Below are 16,742 nucleotides of genomic sequence, written 5' to 3'. Positions count from 1 at the left end.
TCTTGGTAAAGATCCTGAAGTCTGCATTCACTACACTTCAGTCCTGACACAGTAATGTCATGTGAGATGTCTCTTGAGCATTAACACACATGTGAGTTAGATGACACATATGTGAATCATGTCTTAAAGTGGAATAACCCACATATGTCCTTAGAGTGTGTGTGTGTATTATCAGATCAGCTCTGGATGATGCCCAAGGGAGAGACAGCTCACCTGGCGATGACCCTCAGGAGGAGACCAGTTTCTTCAATTTCCAACGAGACCCTTCTTCCCGTTCCCTTCATATAGACAGTCCTGCCTGTAGCCAAGGGTTGAAGGTCAGCTACAGGATCACAGAGGTCAAAGAGGAGCCTAGAGACTTCCCCCTGGATGCCACCATACCCCCTTCCCAGCTTCATGGAAGAAGAACCAACTGCACTAAAGGCCTTCTGCTAAAACCCGGAGACATGCTCCCTCTGAAGAAGAGACGCGCTGAGAAGCTTCTGGCCAGCGGTGATGAGGACGAGGAGATGAAGGAGGCAGCAGGATCTCTACTTCACCTAGCCGGTGTACAAGCCTCTCAGAGCAAAACCAGTCAGCACACATCCAGAGTCCAGAGGGAGGGAGGGAAGGACTAACATAGAAGCGGCTTGACAATACGTCCCACTCTTTCTTTTTTTGGAATTTCAGGTGAATTCATATGTGGCAATATCGATTTAAAAAAAATCTTTGTTTTCCATAAATTCAGGCGCTGTTTTCTAACAGATGATTCTCACTCTTCGGTTCATTTCTCGTGTGCATGTTAAAGGGATACAAGCCATAATGAGAATCATTAACATGTGAGGATTACATTTTTCAATACATCATGTAGGTAATGGGGATGTCAAAAAATCTTCCAGTAGTAACAAGGAATGCTGAACTAAGGGTCTTTTCACACTTGTTGCAAACATAAGTTTTATTTCAGAAATTTGGTTCAGCCTAGTGATTCCCAGTACCTGCACTAGGGACTTCATGTTTTGCATTTGCACTTGCGCAAATCTGACACACTGGTCCGACTCCTCAGTGATTATCAACTCCTTCTTGACCTGGCTGAGGAGTGTGAATGCAGTGTTTCCAAATGCCAGTCGATATTTTTTTTTAACTTCCTGCACACCTGTATTCATGTATTCTCTTTTCCTGATTTCTTGGTTCAGGTGTGATTCTTGGGTATTTTTTAAGAACCCAGTAGCCTAATTACCAACAGAGTATTGACGTCGAAAGTGGAAGGGTGAATTACAAGAGGACAATCTGAAAAGGTTTGACCTTACAACATGGTACAATATGAGCTGACTGGACTATAATCACCTATGAGAGACACTTGATGTTGCTCTCTCAAATTGCTTTTCCAGAATGACATTGAGATCAGGTGTCTATAATAGAGACTCATTTAACATGTTCTTTACACTTTGACATGACGGGCATATGCAGTGTCACATGGTTCCTCCTCTGCAAACAGGGCAGCATGAAAGTTTACTTTTTTTTCTTCCAGAAATAGATGCTGTTTTGAAGCTTGTGTGAAAACATCCTAAGATGTTCTTCCTGCTGCTCATACTCTGGGGAGTGCCAAAGACGATTCTTATCAATACGAGTGCAGCTAATCCATACGTGTTTAGTTAGTACAGTTACTCTCAAAACAGATGACCTACCCACTTTACAACATACCTGTGTATGTTGTCTTCATGCCCGTCTAAACTCTGAATGACAAAATGGCCTCCATGCTCCTTTAAAGCTGCGGTGGTGGCATGTATTTGCATTAGCGGTGCTCCTTGGTGGTGATGGTTTAGTGCCTGTCTGAGTGTCAATCTGTTTCCTCATATGAAGCAGTAAGCTTGTGGCACTAGTTTCATGAACCATCAGCATGTGCCCCAAGTCACAGAAATAATTATTTTAACAGCCAAGTTCAACAAACATCTGAGCAGTGTCAAAACTGTGAGGTCCACTCTGCACTAGTATTGCATCCAAGGTGCCATTACTTGGATCTATTTTTTCTTCAGGGGTGCACAGCCACTTGTGAGAGCCAGTATGTTTTATATATATAAGATGCTAAGTAGGAGCCTCAAGCTCCTAGGCCTCTGGTAGAGGACCTGACCTTGAGGGATAAAGACCTCCCAGAGGAGAGCGAGTGGGGAATTCTTTTTTTTAAATATCTATATAAACCAACCCCTCTGCTCAGAGTCTATCATGTTTGTGTATTTATAATGTAAAAATTACTGCAATTGTAGAGACTGGGCTAATCTGTCCTCCTTATGAGCTGTACCTGGTACTCAGAGGCCATGCTGTGTACTCCTGAAATGTCTTGTTTTCTCATTTTTCTTAACATGAAAATAAAAAAAGAACACATGCTCAGAACTCAGAAACATTTAGTTAGTAAGCAGGTAATGTTTTCTTAATGTCTGTAAAAAATATTCTATGTCCAATAGTTGACAAAAATGTAAAATCAAATGCAATATACTGATTCTTTCTGTCAAGCCAAATGTATATGTCTGCAGCAAATTGATGACTAAAGCACACTTAACCTACATTGTATGGAGCAATGGTACAAAAACCTGCCTGATGTATAACAATATCAAAAAGTACAAGTACATTTTTTTACTTGATTTATTTTTTGTGTTGTTTTCTAAAGTAAGATTACGTCCTAAACAATTTTGTTCTATTATGACAACACTGTAAAAAAGAATTTAAATGTATTATTACTATTTTATTTTATTATTATTTTTAAATAAAGGTGGTTGAGCCTTACAGGTTTTCTCAGTTATAATGCATGGGCACTTGTAAATAAGAAAACAGTATTTTTCCCCTTCTTCTTGAAAGATAGTGTATAACGATGTATTTAGCATGAAGCATGACATATTTTCATATGAGAGTCAAACGTAAAGAGACACTTGTTGTTTACAGCATACATCTGACAAATTAGATTTTGTAAAATATAGTTCTTTACTTTTAATTTAGGTCATATCATTTCCTGGCAGACAACTCTTCAAAGGGAAGATACTTATGGATATTTCACTTAGAAACTTAGGCTTTTTGGAGTTTCAGGTGACACTAATATTATCAAAAGTTTGAAAGTATGACTGTGTTTGTTGTGGTTTCTTAGTTCATTAGTGTAATTGTCAAAATGTCAGGAATCAGTGTTGAGTGACTGATCACTGTACACCCTTTAACCTTCAGTCTGCATTGGATATGTGCGTGGATATCTTTCTTATTATTAATAATAATTTTTTATCAACTCCTTTTTGTAGTGATGAATTCCCAACATGAGCTCCAATGGTTTGAAAAACAGTAAAATTACATTTATTGTATCTGAGTCTATTCATTGTTTTTCAGAGAAATGTTATCCTACCTATGTCTAATTTTATCCTATTTTATTCTGTTCACATTTTCATTGTGTTTGTGGTTTTCCTGAAGAGTGTGGTCATTTTTGAAAGGGCTTGCTTAAAGAAGACACCTGGTAGTTTGCTTTGAGCCTTAGTTCAGTTTTGAGCTTGCAATGCTAATGCTAATGTTGAGCTTGTAATGCTACTGGCTGTGTGCCATTCTCATCTGCAGTACAGCTTTCATTTATTTCTGCTTCTGTTACATGTGCATTATGCAACATTTTTAAGTATGGTTCCACTCTGGCAGTGCTCTGTGTTCATGGTCCACTTTGATGTACCTAAATCTGTGAGTGTTGCCTCTGTCTCAGAGCGCAGGTGCATTTTAGCTGTATTACACCCATTAAACATTCACACAGACTTTTTTTTCCCTGTTTGCTTATACTCACACTCTAAAGATGATAAGTGCTGGTATGACTCAATGCATAAGTGACATCATGTGGAAGAGATCTGGAGCTGGGCACCATTGACTACTGTGAGGCTGGATTATTAGTTAGCCTGCTGTTGCAGGTAATTTAAGATTGTCTGAGCTAAACTAATATAACTTTGTTCATGTCAACTCAGAGCTACCTTTTAACTGTGCCCCAAGAAAAGGTAGCCATCACACAAATCCAGCTTGGCAATATACTATCCAGGCAAACTGTGATGTAATACTGATGGTCCAATAAAGTGACCATGCCTTACAGCTTGATCTCCTTTAGGAATTGATTTACTGATAGAGTTTAGTTATGTTATGTCCCTTTATTTCCACAGGAACTGAAACCTCTTTCATCCTGACTCAGTACCCAGTGCATTATATTGTTCTTTGTGCTTATGTGCTGAAGTATGAAACATGCTGCACGTGTCAGTAAAAGTGGAACATAAATCATACAAATGTGTATCGAGCAGAGCAGAAATAACGAGGTTTGGGAAGCCTGTACTGTCAGCTGCCTTTCTACTTTGTTCATGCTTTTCGTTTTGAATGTCACTGCCAGTCAGATGCATTTATCAAGTTACTGTCAAAGAAGAAGCAATTGCTTTTGAGATGTCAAACACTTGTTTTGACATGGCTTGCAATTTCAGACACTTGGAAGAAATCCCATACAGAAAAACATTATACTGCCTCATTCCTTAATGTACCATCATTTTGCCAAAGAACACTTATAACTGTTTCACTTGTATGTGTATATAATCTCACTATTCTGTGACAAAAAATATGTCCTTGTATTTTTTTCTTTCTGAGACTTACAATAATGTTTATTTAATGTATTGTCTTCCAGTTACAATCATTAAAAATACCAGTTTTGAAAGTGAGAAAATTGGCTTATTCAGAATTATGTCATCTGCTGTAATATACCCGAGGCCTGACAAATAGATTCTCCAGATTATCCAACAGTTTATATGAAGTTAGACAGATGCTTGCAACACTCTGCTGCTTGCAGTAAAGATCCTGCTCAGTAAGTATGATGGTACCTAAACCAAGCACTCCCCACTCCTGTGTGTGCTTATTTCAACAAATAAATAAAAATAAAGATGTTCACCTACCTACAGGCCACATTTGATCTTTATTTTAAAAAGAATAAAATGCATCCTTAATCTGCGGCACCCCCTATAGATAACTCCAAACATGTGACATCAGGCATATGTGGGAAAGGCTTTAAAAATACAAACAGAACAAAACAAAACGACAATCTCTGAGAATGTCCAGCCCAATGTGATTCATTTGTACACTGAAAGGTCTGCCACTAGTTCTAAGAAAGAACTTTTTTCTTAGTGGGGCCTACACTAGATTTACATATAGGATAAACCAGCAAGCCTAATCCAAACTGCCAATAAAATGATCTATTATTTTTGCAGCTAAAGCAACTTGGCCACATGCAGCTGCAATATGCCAGTGATGACATGTTTCAGAAAATGATTATAGATTAAAAGAGACTATTGCAAAATGTCAGGCCTTTGATTAGTCATCTGCGACTAAAGTGTAATGATTAAAGGCATAAAAAGGAACATGTCATTCTATTTGTGAAGAAGTAGGGTAAACTGGAGTTTCCTCACACAGAAGTCACTCCACAGTGGAGGGATTGCAGAGAGTCACCCATTAAACTGCCAGCCCTAATGATGCTCCCACCTGCCTGTACACACTCTTGTGCAACTGAAGCCGGCTCTGTTGCTATGCAACTACGGGAGGGATAAGCACATTTATGTGTTTCCTCCATATTGTGTACTTCACTTTTTCTGTGGCAATACTGACTCCAATTTTAGAGTCGGTTTTCATTTCCAGGAACCTGGGAATATGTATGTACAATCTGGGCATTCAATACACACACTACCGTGGGACCCAGAACTGTACTGTTAAAACCAAATCAATAAAAAATTGAACTGAGCATAACATCGCATAACAAACAAACTCTGTCTACTGTAAATAACCATGCAAGGAAATTGTGATTAAGAGATTAAATAGTTAAAGTATATCAAATAAAGAATCCCAAAGAATAAACCTAGTTTTATTGTATGTCAGACTAAAAGCTGTAGGAGATTCAAATGTGAATAAAACCAGTGCAGTTAAAAAGTGAGATTAAATTGTTTAATAAATGCATATGATTGGACACATTGAACACAAACTCAAGTGATTGAATATTTTTCCTGTATTGCTATTATTTTCTATATCTACTGTCATAATGGAGATGAGGTTGGCTGGCATAATAAGAGAAGTGAGGAATACAAGTAACATGGGAGCAGGTGCTACAGGGATATTAAAGAAAAAGAACAGCTAATGTAGCTTAGCATTATGACATGCATTTGTGTGTTAATGTATAATGGGAAATGGTCACTTTAAGTATGATAATGCCCCCAAATCAGCTCCGGCAAGAAAGGAAAGCTACTTTAGAGCAAAATATATTCGCAGATATTAACAAATGCATATTCCAGTTCAGACTGAATACCCCAGTACATACAGTTTGCCCCAAATACTCATTCCTTTCTCCTCTCAGTTCCAAATATCTTATAGTATGCCCAATATATCCCAGGGATCTCCTGTGTACAGTCTGGAAGCTGGCTCTATGTTCATATGACATGTAATAATTATGTTACTGCTATTCAGGAGGAAAGCCCTTTATCTTATTTTTTTCCGAACTATTCTTTGGTCTATTACAATTGTAAGTAGTTTCGGTTTATTGCTCATTTTCTGTTACCCTCCCTGCCATCATGCCTTTCATGAGCTGATACCTGGAAATGTTTAAATTATAGTTTAATACATTCTAATTTAGACTTCAAGCAGTCTCCTTCCACATCGAACAAAATGTTATTTATTTACACTAAACTATAGATGATAAGATACAAGCAATTTGTATGCGTTCGGGATTTAAGCACTGCTGCAGAGATCGGGCGGACATGCTGTTATCGAGCGGTATAGCGGCTGCCCTCACGAGGTGGATCGCAGTTACTACGAATAAACGTGTGTTAGGATTTAGATTGTACATTGGTTATTAATCATAATTCCTGCTCAGTATTTTACGCTCTTTTAATACACTTGCTGTTGTTCATAGGATAATATTCTACCTAGTCATCCTAAGAATTTAACCCTAGATAAAACTTACTTTATAAAAACTACATTAAGCCTGATTTTAAAACTTGTCTGCCTCATAATACATGACCTACAAACAGTGCAAATGTTAAGAGCTTTAAATGCAACGGTCACCCTCCGCTTTGGTTTTTGCAATGATTGCGCACACTGTGTATTTTAGAACTACATGAGCCGGGGCTTAAGGACATTCGGTAACAGAGCTACCACTTTGTTCAGTGACTTTTGCTCACAAGATAAACGTTACCTGATCAAAATATTCAGCTCTGGCCATACTGATCCCAGACCTGCTGGTACAGCATACCGTAGAATAGCATGTTTGTGTAGACCAGCGTCCTCTTAAACTCACGCGATATTTCCCGTAAAGCCCGGCTGACCCTGCCCTATGTCTCGCGCATTCGCAGCTCCATCACTCGGTATATAAAGGAGGACGACGACGGGAGAAGGACGGCTGGGAAGGTGCAGCCCGGGGACTGTGATATAGACCGTAAACAGCTGTGTTTTATTTCCGAACCTATGCCGGCGACTTTTAAATAACCGTGTATTATATTTTAGATATTTTTTATTTTAATTATTTTTTTTTCCCGCTTGATTTTCGTGTGGTTTCACACTACGCTAATAATGGCGAGCTCGGCTAACTCGAATATAGTGGTAAGGACCAATCTCAGACAAGACTGTAGTGAGACTAACTCAGCAACAAAGAGCCAGAGGGCAGATATTGAAAATAAATTATCAAAACATTACAGATAGCCGGAAGCAGTATTTTAAAATCAAACCCTTTCTTGGCGTTCCCATTAATAAAATGCTGGCCATACGAAATCGGCCATTTTAACTTCTTTCTGCAAGCAGGTATGCTTGTATTCTAGCTAACCTATCAGTTGAGAAAGTGAACGGCTCATATCCTTCGTTGAACTAACCAGAATCTGGTAAAAGCTCTAGCTGTCTAATCTCGTGGTCGCTAGAGTGGATTATGGCTAATGTAGCTGTTACTAGCTAGCTATATGTTATGGAGGTTGTAATTGAGTTGAATTTAGTGTCGAACGGCATATCGCGCTGTGTCATTGTTCTAGCTAGATAGAGGAAATAAAATATCAGAATGCTAACGCTTTTTAAATTTGTCTGAGTCGATGTTACAGTTGTCGCTGAAGCACCTTCATCCAAAACGCACTTCTGACATCTTACAGTTAACCAAAACAAGAGAACAGAGACTTTTTGTGATTTGTTGCAAGTTACAGAACTGAAGTTTGCGCCATATTAGGCAGGCAGGCAGGCACCTTCTCCGTTTGGCTAGCAGTGTAGCTAGCCGTATCTTTTTTCCTTTTTACTGCAGTGCCATCACGTTATACACATTTACCCATATTTAAAGCGTTAACGCACAGGTTACATGCACAAATGTGATATGACGATCCATTCTCACGAAAAACAAATGTCCGAATTGGAAGTTTGCTAGCTTGCGTGACGGCTGAAGCTGTTTCGTAACGATTCCAATCACTCCTTTCTGCGTTTCTGACCCTCCTCCTTTCCGACGGCTGGTTTTATACAGCCATATCGACTCTCTAATATAGACTTCCCGGGATGGGAAGGTGTTACTCAACGCTACGTCATTGGCTCTACATATAAACACCAGACTGTGCTTTAAATAGTGCGCGCCTGGGCCCAGAGAGGGAGGTCCACACTACGGACAGCCTGGACAGTGGCCTCGGTCGCTATGTGGGGCGACCATTTTTGTGTTATTACAAAACAGATGGATGCTATTCGCAGTGCGGTCATGCGAGATATTTGACTGCCTTCCGGAACGAGAGTATGCTTTAACGCATTCAGTGGTTTTGTGTGCAGCTGGATGCGAAACTTGTGCATGGTCTATTTATAGCTAGAACGTCTTTTGGTCAGGTCGCTGCTGATGTATCTTAATGTAGGCTTCTGCTAAGATCACCGATGGCGCCAGCCATTTTAAAAAAGAACCCTAGCAGTGCAAATCTCCAGTTCCCCATAATGTAACTTTCCTAAATGTTGCAGTAGTTTCCTTTGCTTATTCAGAAGTGTCTGTTGCAGTGCAAGTTAAACACTTTTTTTTATTTTTCCAGTCATAGACCATACTTGTTTTATTCACTTTGTAAATATAGCCTCTAACATTAGAACTAATGAATTTATGCTCATGGAAGGTTGCAAACTAAATGGTAGAGTTCAATCATTTAGTTTGCAACTTTCCATTGGCATAAACTTATTTAGCTCTTTTGTGTTGCCTCCTTTATAGCCTAAACTCTATAGAAATGTAATGGAAGATGTGATCAACGAAGTTCGAGAGCTCTTCCTGGATGAGGGCGTGGACGAGCAGGTTCTCATGGAGCTTAAAACGGTAAATGAGTGAAATTTCCTCCTGTTTTGTAAACCCTGTTCAGTTATGTGAGCATACATCTGCCTGTCAGCCTCTAAAGCCCCTAACCTGCCCTGGGTGGTGTGATGCAGCTCTGGGAGAGTAAGCTCATGCAGTCGAAGGCAGTGGATGGCTTCCACACGGAGGAGCAGCAGGCCCTGCAGGTGCAACAGACCCAGCAGGTGACACAGACGCAGCAACCCAGTCAGTCTCAGCAGGTCCTCATGCCCCCAGCGCAGCAAGGTCAGCCCAGCCAGCTCACACGTCCCCTCATCTGCTCCCCTGCAAACACACGACGACGTGTCTTGAATAAAGAATTGAGCATAGATGTCCTATAGACTTTTTTAGTAATTTTGAGCAAGGTCAAATGGGCATATTAATATCAGTTAGTGATTTAGTATCATTTAACTTAAAAAGAATATACAGAAATAAAAAATGTAATTAACCCATAATGCTTTAAATCTCTTTTTGATGCATGTCTGACACATTTACAACTTGTCAGATGTCATCTATTGTATGTAAAAAAAAAAAAAAGTGTAACCATTTATTTTGTAATCATTGGTTTCCTTTCACTCTCAGTAACTGGGCTCAGATGCAGCCCAGTCTGATCAGCTCTTTGATCTAAGTATGTAAGTATGTTTAATTTGATCTTTATTGTTTCAGCCCCACAGCAGCAGGTGATTGTGCAGGATCCCAAAATCTTGCAGCACATGAGTGCTACAGGCATGGTGAGTATGTCATTACCACATCGCTCTAAGGAGGCCTCTAACTCAAGCAACAGTAGAACAGTAGTGAGTTCTCAAAGGGCTCTGAGCACAGAGAACATGGTGCAGTGCTGGTGCATTGAGCTTTTCTAATGTGTAATGTGGTGATGATGCTCTGGAGCTTCTAACAAGGTGACATTGGATTGTTTTTCAGGCTGAGCTGAAAGCTGTGGTGTTTTTGTATTTGACTCATCAGAACTTATGTAGCTCCAAATATCACTTTGAGGGCTAGCATTAGCGAGATGTGTTGCTGTACTCTTCAGCGTGATGCGTCGTCTTCCGCTTTTCATTTGAAAACTGCAGAGCGAGTTTTTGCTTCTCTGCTTGTAGCCAATGTGCATTGTGTTGTACACCTTCCTTTGTATGTAATGTTTTAAGAGTGCAGCAGCCACCGCGGCGACCTTGGCACTGCCCACTGGCATGGCAGGAGTGGGACCCTACCCGCAGCTCATCACCTCACAGGGTGAGCGCCTGTGTTGATACACTTCCTTAAATGTACATAATGCTTCTATAACTCACCTGGTATAGCAAGGCAGGAACTGCACCAAAATCATGGTTTTGATTCCCAAGTTAGCACACTTACTGTCATTACTGATGTAAATTTCTTTATGTAAGACCACCTGCCCAGTGCTGTGAATTTACAGCTGTGCTGTGGTGATGTGCATGTGCTTTATTGCAGTGGTGTGCAGTCTCGTCTGCTTGTCCTTTTAAAGATCCTGCTTTGTGTAACATGGCAGATCTAAAAATAAGCTTTCAGGTACCTTAGTGTGGGGTAATTGCTTGTAAGGTATGGTAGGCAGCTTCTGGTGCGTGACATGCTAAATGTGGCTGGTTGGCATTCAGGTCAGATCCTGCAAGTGGTCCGAGCGGCTAATGGAGCTCAGTACATCATCCAACCCCAGCAACCAATCATGGTGCAGCAGCAGGTTCTACCCCAGATGCAGCCAGGTGGAGTGCAGGCCCCAGTTATTCAGCAGGTACACCAAACAGCACCTCAAGTTCCATTTATTCAGCAGCTATATACACACACACACACACACACACACCCGTGTCCACTGGTCCTGGTACTTAAGTAGGTACACAAACACACATTTATTTGGAATTCATTTATTCTGGGCCTTCATTTTACCTATATTGCATGCTTGTGTAGCAAGACCTACAACAGACAGTACTGAGTTACACAAGGAAACACTGCTTGGATTGTGTGTTTGTAACTGAATAGAGACCATCACCCTTAGGTCCTCTCTTTAGGCAAAACTGATGGCACAGTCTATACTTCTATTTAATGGTTATTGTATTCCTGCGGAGACTCTAGCTTTGCATATATTTTGCAGTGTTTGTACTTTAAATGCCTTTGTGCACTGAATCAATTATCTACGACCATGCAAGTTACTGCAGCTAAAGTAGTTGTAACCAAGCTTAATAAAGCGTGATTTGTTGGCAATAAAATGCAGTTGGTGACAACTGCCGGTGACACACACTTCTACTCTACACAGCTCAGTCAACTGATCCAGACCCCCAGGAAACACAGCAAATGAGTGTATACACTGCTTGGACAGTACTTTTTATCCTGCCTCTTTGTAAGAGACTGGATGGTTTCTGCTGGGGAAATTTCTTTCCCACATGTCCTGTTTTAGAAGGGCTTTTAATGTGTTGCTGTTGCAGAATGGTATAGGAGTGGCAGGCCTGTGAGAATGTGCTGTGGTTTGCTGCATGTAGGTGCTGACTCCTCTCCAGGGAGCACTTCCTCAGCAGACTGGGGTGATCATCCAGCCGCAGCAGATTGTCCTCACAGGGAACAAAGTGCAGCAGAACCCTCAGGTCAGCAACACCCACCCTGCACACCGCATATCCAGTGTGCGGGTCTCTGCTCACCACCAGCTCGAACCCTAGTTTACTGTGTGTAGCATAAGAAATGGACACGGCTGCAGATTTTCCCTTTTGGGTTTTAAGTTGGCTCTCTGAAACGTGCACGTACATGCTTTAAGTCGTGTGTGTGTGTGTGTGTGTGTGTGTGTGTGAAGGTTCCAGTGCTTTGGGAATGTGTATGAGTAAGATACATTTGCTTTGAGACCTGTGGTATAATCTATTCTATAAACAGAAAAGTATCATTTTCTGTGCCTGAGAGGGTATGCACGTTTTCTCGCTAGTGTTTCTGGTAAAACAGAAACCTGGAATAAACCGAACCTGGCACATCTATCCTCATGGCTACAACTGTACTGAGGCCTATTTTTGGTGCAGGTAATGCAGGCAGCCATGGCGGCACAGACGCAGGCTGGTCCGGGAGGGGCACAGGTGCAGGCCCAGGCTCAAGCCCACTCGCAGGCCCAAGGCCAGGTGCCGGCGCAGGTGCAGGGCCAGACGCAGGCCCCGGCCCAGCAGCCTGTGCAGCAGCAGCAGCCTCCCGTGATGCTGCAGGTGGATGGAGCCGGAGACACGTCCACAGAGGAAGATGACGAAGACGAGGATGAGTATGATGAGGATGAAGATGAAGACAAAGACAAAGACGGCGGGGAGGATGGCCAGGTGGAGGAGGTGTGTGTTGCACCGTGTGTAGATGTGGGATGCAGCTGCTCTTTTGTAATGGGCCGTGGAGGTTTGGGAAGCTACTACAGTGACTTGTCCCCAGGAATCAACAGGCTTATGGTGTTTTAAACAAGACCAGATGAGTGCCATATCTTGAAATGTTATCACTAGGCAATTCATTGACCTGTTATGACTAAAAATCTTCATAGGCATGCAAGAGGGGAAGTTCATATTTCTTTTTGATGGTGTCTCTACTTACAGGAGCCCCTGAACAGTGGAGATGATGTGAGTGATGAGGAGGACCAGGAGCTGTTTGACACAGAAAATGTGGTGGTGTGTCAGTATGATAAGGTACGTGACTTTGTGCTGAAACTTTATAGTCTTCATTCAGCTTTGTCAGTGAGTCTGGTCTTCAGTTAGTTTGGCCCATTTGAGGATATGGACTCTGCTAGAAACCATTATGCAGAATTTATGGGGATTCAGTTGTTTTTAAGTACTACTTTTGGAGATTGTCTGTGTAATCTCTGATTTGACACCATTGTTCATCAGAGGATGCAAACTAGGCTAGGTAAAAAGGTCTGACAGGAAATGTCTCCTGCTGGAGAATTCTGAAACCAAGTGAATCACATTTGAAAACTTTCCAGATAGTTCTTTAAAGCTAGTTGTCTTCATTTGTAAAGATGATGTGTTCTTCCTGATCATTTCTGTAAGGTTAAATTTTTCTCATTTATCATGAGGGATTTGAACTCATGTTCCAGTGTAGTTTTCTCATGAATGTTTTTACTTCAGATTCACAGAAGTAAGAACAAGTGGAAATTCCATCTGAAGGATGGGATTATGAACCTGAATGGACGTGACTATGTCTTTTCCAAAGCCATTGGGGATGCAGAATGGTAAAGAAACAGACCCCAAAACAAACTGTCCAATCTCCATGCAAGACACTTCAAGACCCTGGACTGTATGCGCTTTAGGAAAAGCACATGGTTAGCGATGAGGAGAGATGTCCCACTACTGTCGCGTGATGCCTTGAGCTGTGTGGAAACTCCAGGCCCCACCCCCCTGTACAGTGATAGCGAGTGCCACCTGTTTGACCAGCAGAATGGTGACTGCCCGTTTGGTCTGGTTCATCTCGGGACAGAAGTCCCTAATTCCTCGTAACAGTGAACCGTTTAAAACAGAATGCCCAACTTGAACAAAAAAAATATCAAGTAGAGGCTGTACCGAGCATATCTGTAGTGCCTCGAACTAGCTGTGAAGTCCTCAGACCCCAGCGTGTACTCTGTAGATTCCTGTGTGCTGCACCTGTGTGCATTGTTGGTTGTAATCTCATTAGTTCTGAGACTAGATCTGGGTTTCTAAGCCAATCCTGCGATGCAGGGATTAGTTAACCATGTTGTTTGTTCTGGAATCCCCCCCACTGTTCTACAGCACCGTTGCCATCATGAGTTAGCCTATGGTTCTTCATCAAAAATGGAATAAAAATGAAACACTAAACAGCAGACAACAGGAGCAACAACTGTGCTAGTGCACCAGCACTACCATTTTGTGTCCCTTCCATCTGATTAAAGCAAACCTATTTAAATTTTTCAATATGTTCCTTTTAAGTCAGTGAATAGATTTAGACAAGTGTAACATTTTCAAGTTTTTGTGTGTGTTTGTCTAATACAGTATTTTTCAGCTGGTTAAAGGTTTGCACTGTTGGCGTGATGTAGTTACTATAGCATGCTTAGTTCCAGTGGCTTTAACTCACGTGTGTGTGCGCACATGTGTGTTCGTGCACCATGGAGTCAGACCATGTCTGTCAAGTACCCGGACAACCGTGCTGCTTATATTGCATTGCAGTTGAGGTTGTTTTTGGTTTTTTTGAGGATTTCGTTATTTGTATTTATTCCCGAATGCTCAGGCACCATCATACATCGGGGATAAAGCTGCATCACACTGTGCTCTTATGGAAAAAGAAGTGGTCCTTTTCTTTCCACAGTCTGCTTTAGAAGGTTTATGTTTTGTCCCATTATGACTCTTCTCTATGAGCACACCGACATTTGTTTGGATCTTTTTTTTTTCTCTCCCCTTTTAAAATCTGTCCTCGTGTCACACGTGCCGTATTGCAATCAGAGATATTCCTGTCTTTCATCTGAAGCTGCCATCTTCTGTTGGCTAGTGCTGAGGATACTGGAAAGTCTCAAGACCATTCTAAATGTACATTATAATCAGATTGTGGTCCGATGGATGGAACAGCTTGTCACTTTCAGGTGAGGGTTTGTTTGTTTTTTGTTTTTTTTGTGTGTCGCATTTTAGTATAATTATTTCCTGCTTGTCATTTTATTGTTTGTGCCTTTCAATATAATTTCTGCTATCAGGTATTTGCAAAAATGGTAGCCTTTTTAGAGTAAATTCTAAAGACTGTATGCTTGGCTTTGTTTTTATGATTGTTAATAAATCATGAGCAGGAACTGGTGTCTGGGGCAACAATTTGAGAACTGTATTTATCTACTACTGTTTTAGCGATCATCTTGCTCTTCATAAATCACTACTGTGAGTTGGAAGATGTGTTGGAATACCAGAGATCTTTTAGTATTTGTTGATCAGATTCATGGCTACTTTTTTTCCTTTGTATATGACTTTTAATTAAAGGATTATGAAAACTATTGGATTTTAAACAGTTTGGATAATCTTGAAAAATAATCCAGGAAACTGTCATCTAGAAGCAGCCTCAAGGAGGATCCTGCAATAATTGAAGGATACTCCAAAAGCAAAACAAAATCCAAACTTAAAAAGGAACTAGGTAAACAATATTTTCCACAGTCTCGTGGGGTTCAGGAACCTGGTAATTCTTGGACATATTGGGCATTTAATTTTGCTTGAGCACTTGTCCTCTGAAGAAATTACATTTTTACAGCATCTTGGTGATCAGAATAATGTTCTTTTTTGCAAAACTGTTCTTTACACAAAAGCACGTCATAAAATGAAAATATGCTCAACACTAAATGGCATCCAAAAACAAACCCTGCAATTTGCCTCTATTCAGCCTATTAGTGCTTGAAAGTTTGTGAACCCTTTTAGAAGTTTCTATCTGTCTGCATAAATGTGACCTAAAACTTCACCAGTTTGTCACACAAGCCCTAATAGTAGATGCTAAACTAATGAGAGAAAAATGGCTTCAACTTAGTTATGTTGGTGGGCTTCCTCCCATGAACTGCTTGCTTTAGGTCCTTTCACAACATTTCTATTAGGATTAAGATCAGGACTTTGACTTGGCCATTCCAAAACCTTAACCTTAGTCTTTAACCATTCTTTGGTAGAACAAATTGTTTGCTTAGGGTCATTGTCTTTGGTGCATGACCCATGTTCTTTTGAGGTTCAGCTCACGGACAGATGGCCTGACCTTTCCTTTAAAATTTGTTGGTATAATTCAGAATTCATTGTTCCATCAAAGATGGCAAGATGGGCCTGTTTTACTGTATCGGGGCCAGGACAACATATGCTACCAACACCATGTTTCACAGAAGGAGAGGTTTTTATGCTGGAATGCAACATTTTCCTTTCTCTAAACACTTCTCATTTAAACCAAAAATATTTATTTTGGTCTCATCTGTCCACAAAACATTGTTCAAATAGTCTTCTGGCTTATCCATCTTTAGCAGACTACAGAGGGGCAGGAATTTTCCTATTTGGAGAGCAGCATCTTTCATCTTTCCTTGCAGCTCTGCCATGAACACCACTGTTGTTCAGTGATTTCCTGTTGGTGAACCCAAGAACATTAACTGTAGCCAATGTGGAAAAAGGCCTTTAATTGCTTAGAAGTTACTTTGGGTTCCTTTGTGACCTCATGGACTATTACACATCTTGCTTTTGGCTTGATCTTTGTTGGTTGACCATTCCTGAGGAGGGTAATAATGGTTATCAAATTCCTCAATGTGTATAATTTGAATGTGGATTGGTGACTCTTTAAGATACGTTTTTGTAACCATTTTCCAGACTGATGAGCATCAACAATGCTGTTTCTGAGGGCCACAGAAATATCCTTTGTTCTTGCCATACACTTTCACAAATGTGTCATGATCAGACTTTGTTAGAGCCTTGTTCTTTAAGTAAAAGGGTGCTCACTCACACCTGATTGTCATCCCATT

At 40.7% G+C, this 16,742-nt stretch overlaps 2 protein-coding genes across 10 annotated transcripts in view; both read left to right on the top strand.

Annotated features, from left to right (window-relative positions):
* Positions 1–4,678, top strand: part of ches1 (checkpoint suppressor 1) — a 31,350-nt gene extending 26,672 nt beyond the window's left edge. For 6 of the 8 annotated variants that reach the window (XM_035524194.1, XM_035524198.1, XM_035524195.1 and 3 more), the window contains one exon: positions 155–4,678. In XM_035524194.1, coding sequence (XP_035380087.1) covers positions 155–617 — 463 coding nt within the window. In that variant the 3' untranslated portion in view covers positions 618–4,678. The remainder of the gene's footprint in view (positions 1–154) is intronic. The other 2 variants (XR_004775798.1, XM_027000771.2) reach the window with 2 other exon arrangements.
* Positions 4,679–7,368: 2,690 nt separating this feature from the next.
* gtf2a1 (general transcription factor IIA, 1) lies at positions 7,369–15,260 on the top strand. 2 transcript variants are annotated; one of them, XM_027000803.2, is made up of 10 exons: positions 7,369–7,599; positions 9,203–9,304; positions 9,415–9,565; positions 9,986–10,050; positions 10,465–10,549; positions 10,930–11,063; positions 11,806–11,907; positions 12,328–12,621; positions 12,874–12,963; positions 13,402–15,260. In XM_027000803.2, exons 1-10 carry the CDS (start codon positions 7,570–7,572, stop codon positions 13,507–13,509), a joined length of 1,161 nt encoding a protein of 386 aa, XP_026856604.2. In that variant the 5' UTR covers positions 7,369–7,569; the 3' UTR covers positions 13,510–15,260. The 2 variants fall into 2 exon arrangements, with proteins under 2 accessions (XP_026856604.2, XP_026856605.2); XM_027000804.2 differs by lacking the exon at positions 7,369–7,599 and adding an exon at positions 8,593–8,749.
* The last annotated feature ends 1,482 nt before the right edge of the window (positions 15,261–16,742 follow it).

Source organism: Electrophorus electricus, chromosome 3 (genome assembly GCF_013358815.1).
Source record: "Electrophorus electricus isolate fEleEle1 chromosome 3, fEleEle1.pri, whole genome shotgun sequence".
Lineage (NCBI taxonomy): Eukaryota > Metazoa > Chordata > Actinopteri > Gymnotiformes > Gymnotidae > Electrophorus > Electrophorus electricus.
The sequence above is the reverse complement of the archived record's forward strand: the minus strand, read 5'-3'. Positions and strand labels throughout refer to the sequence as shown.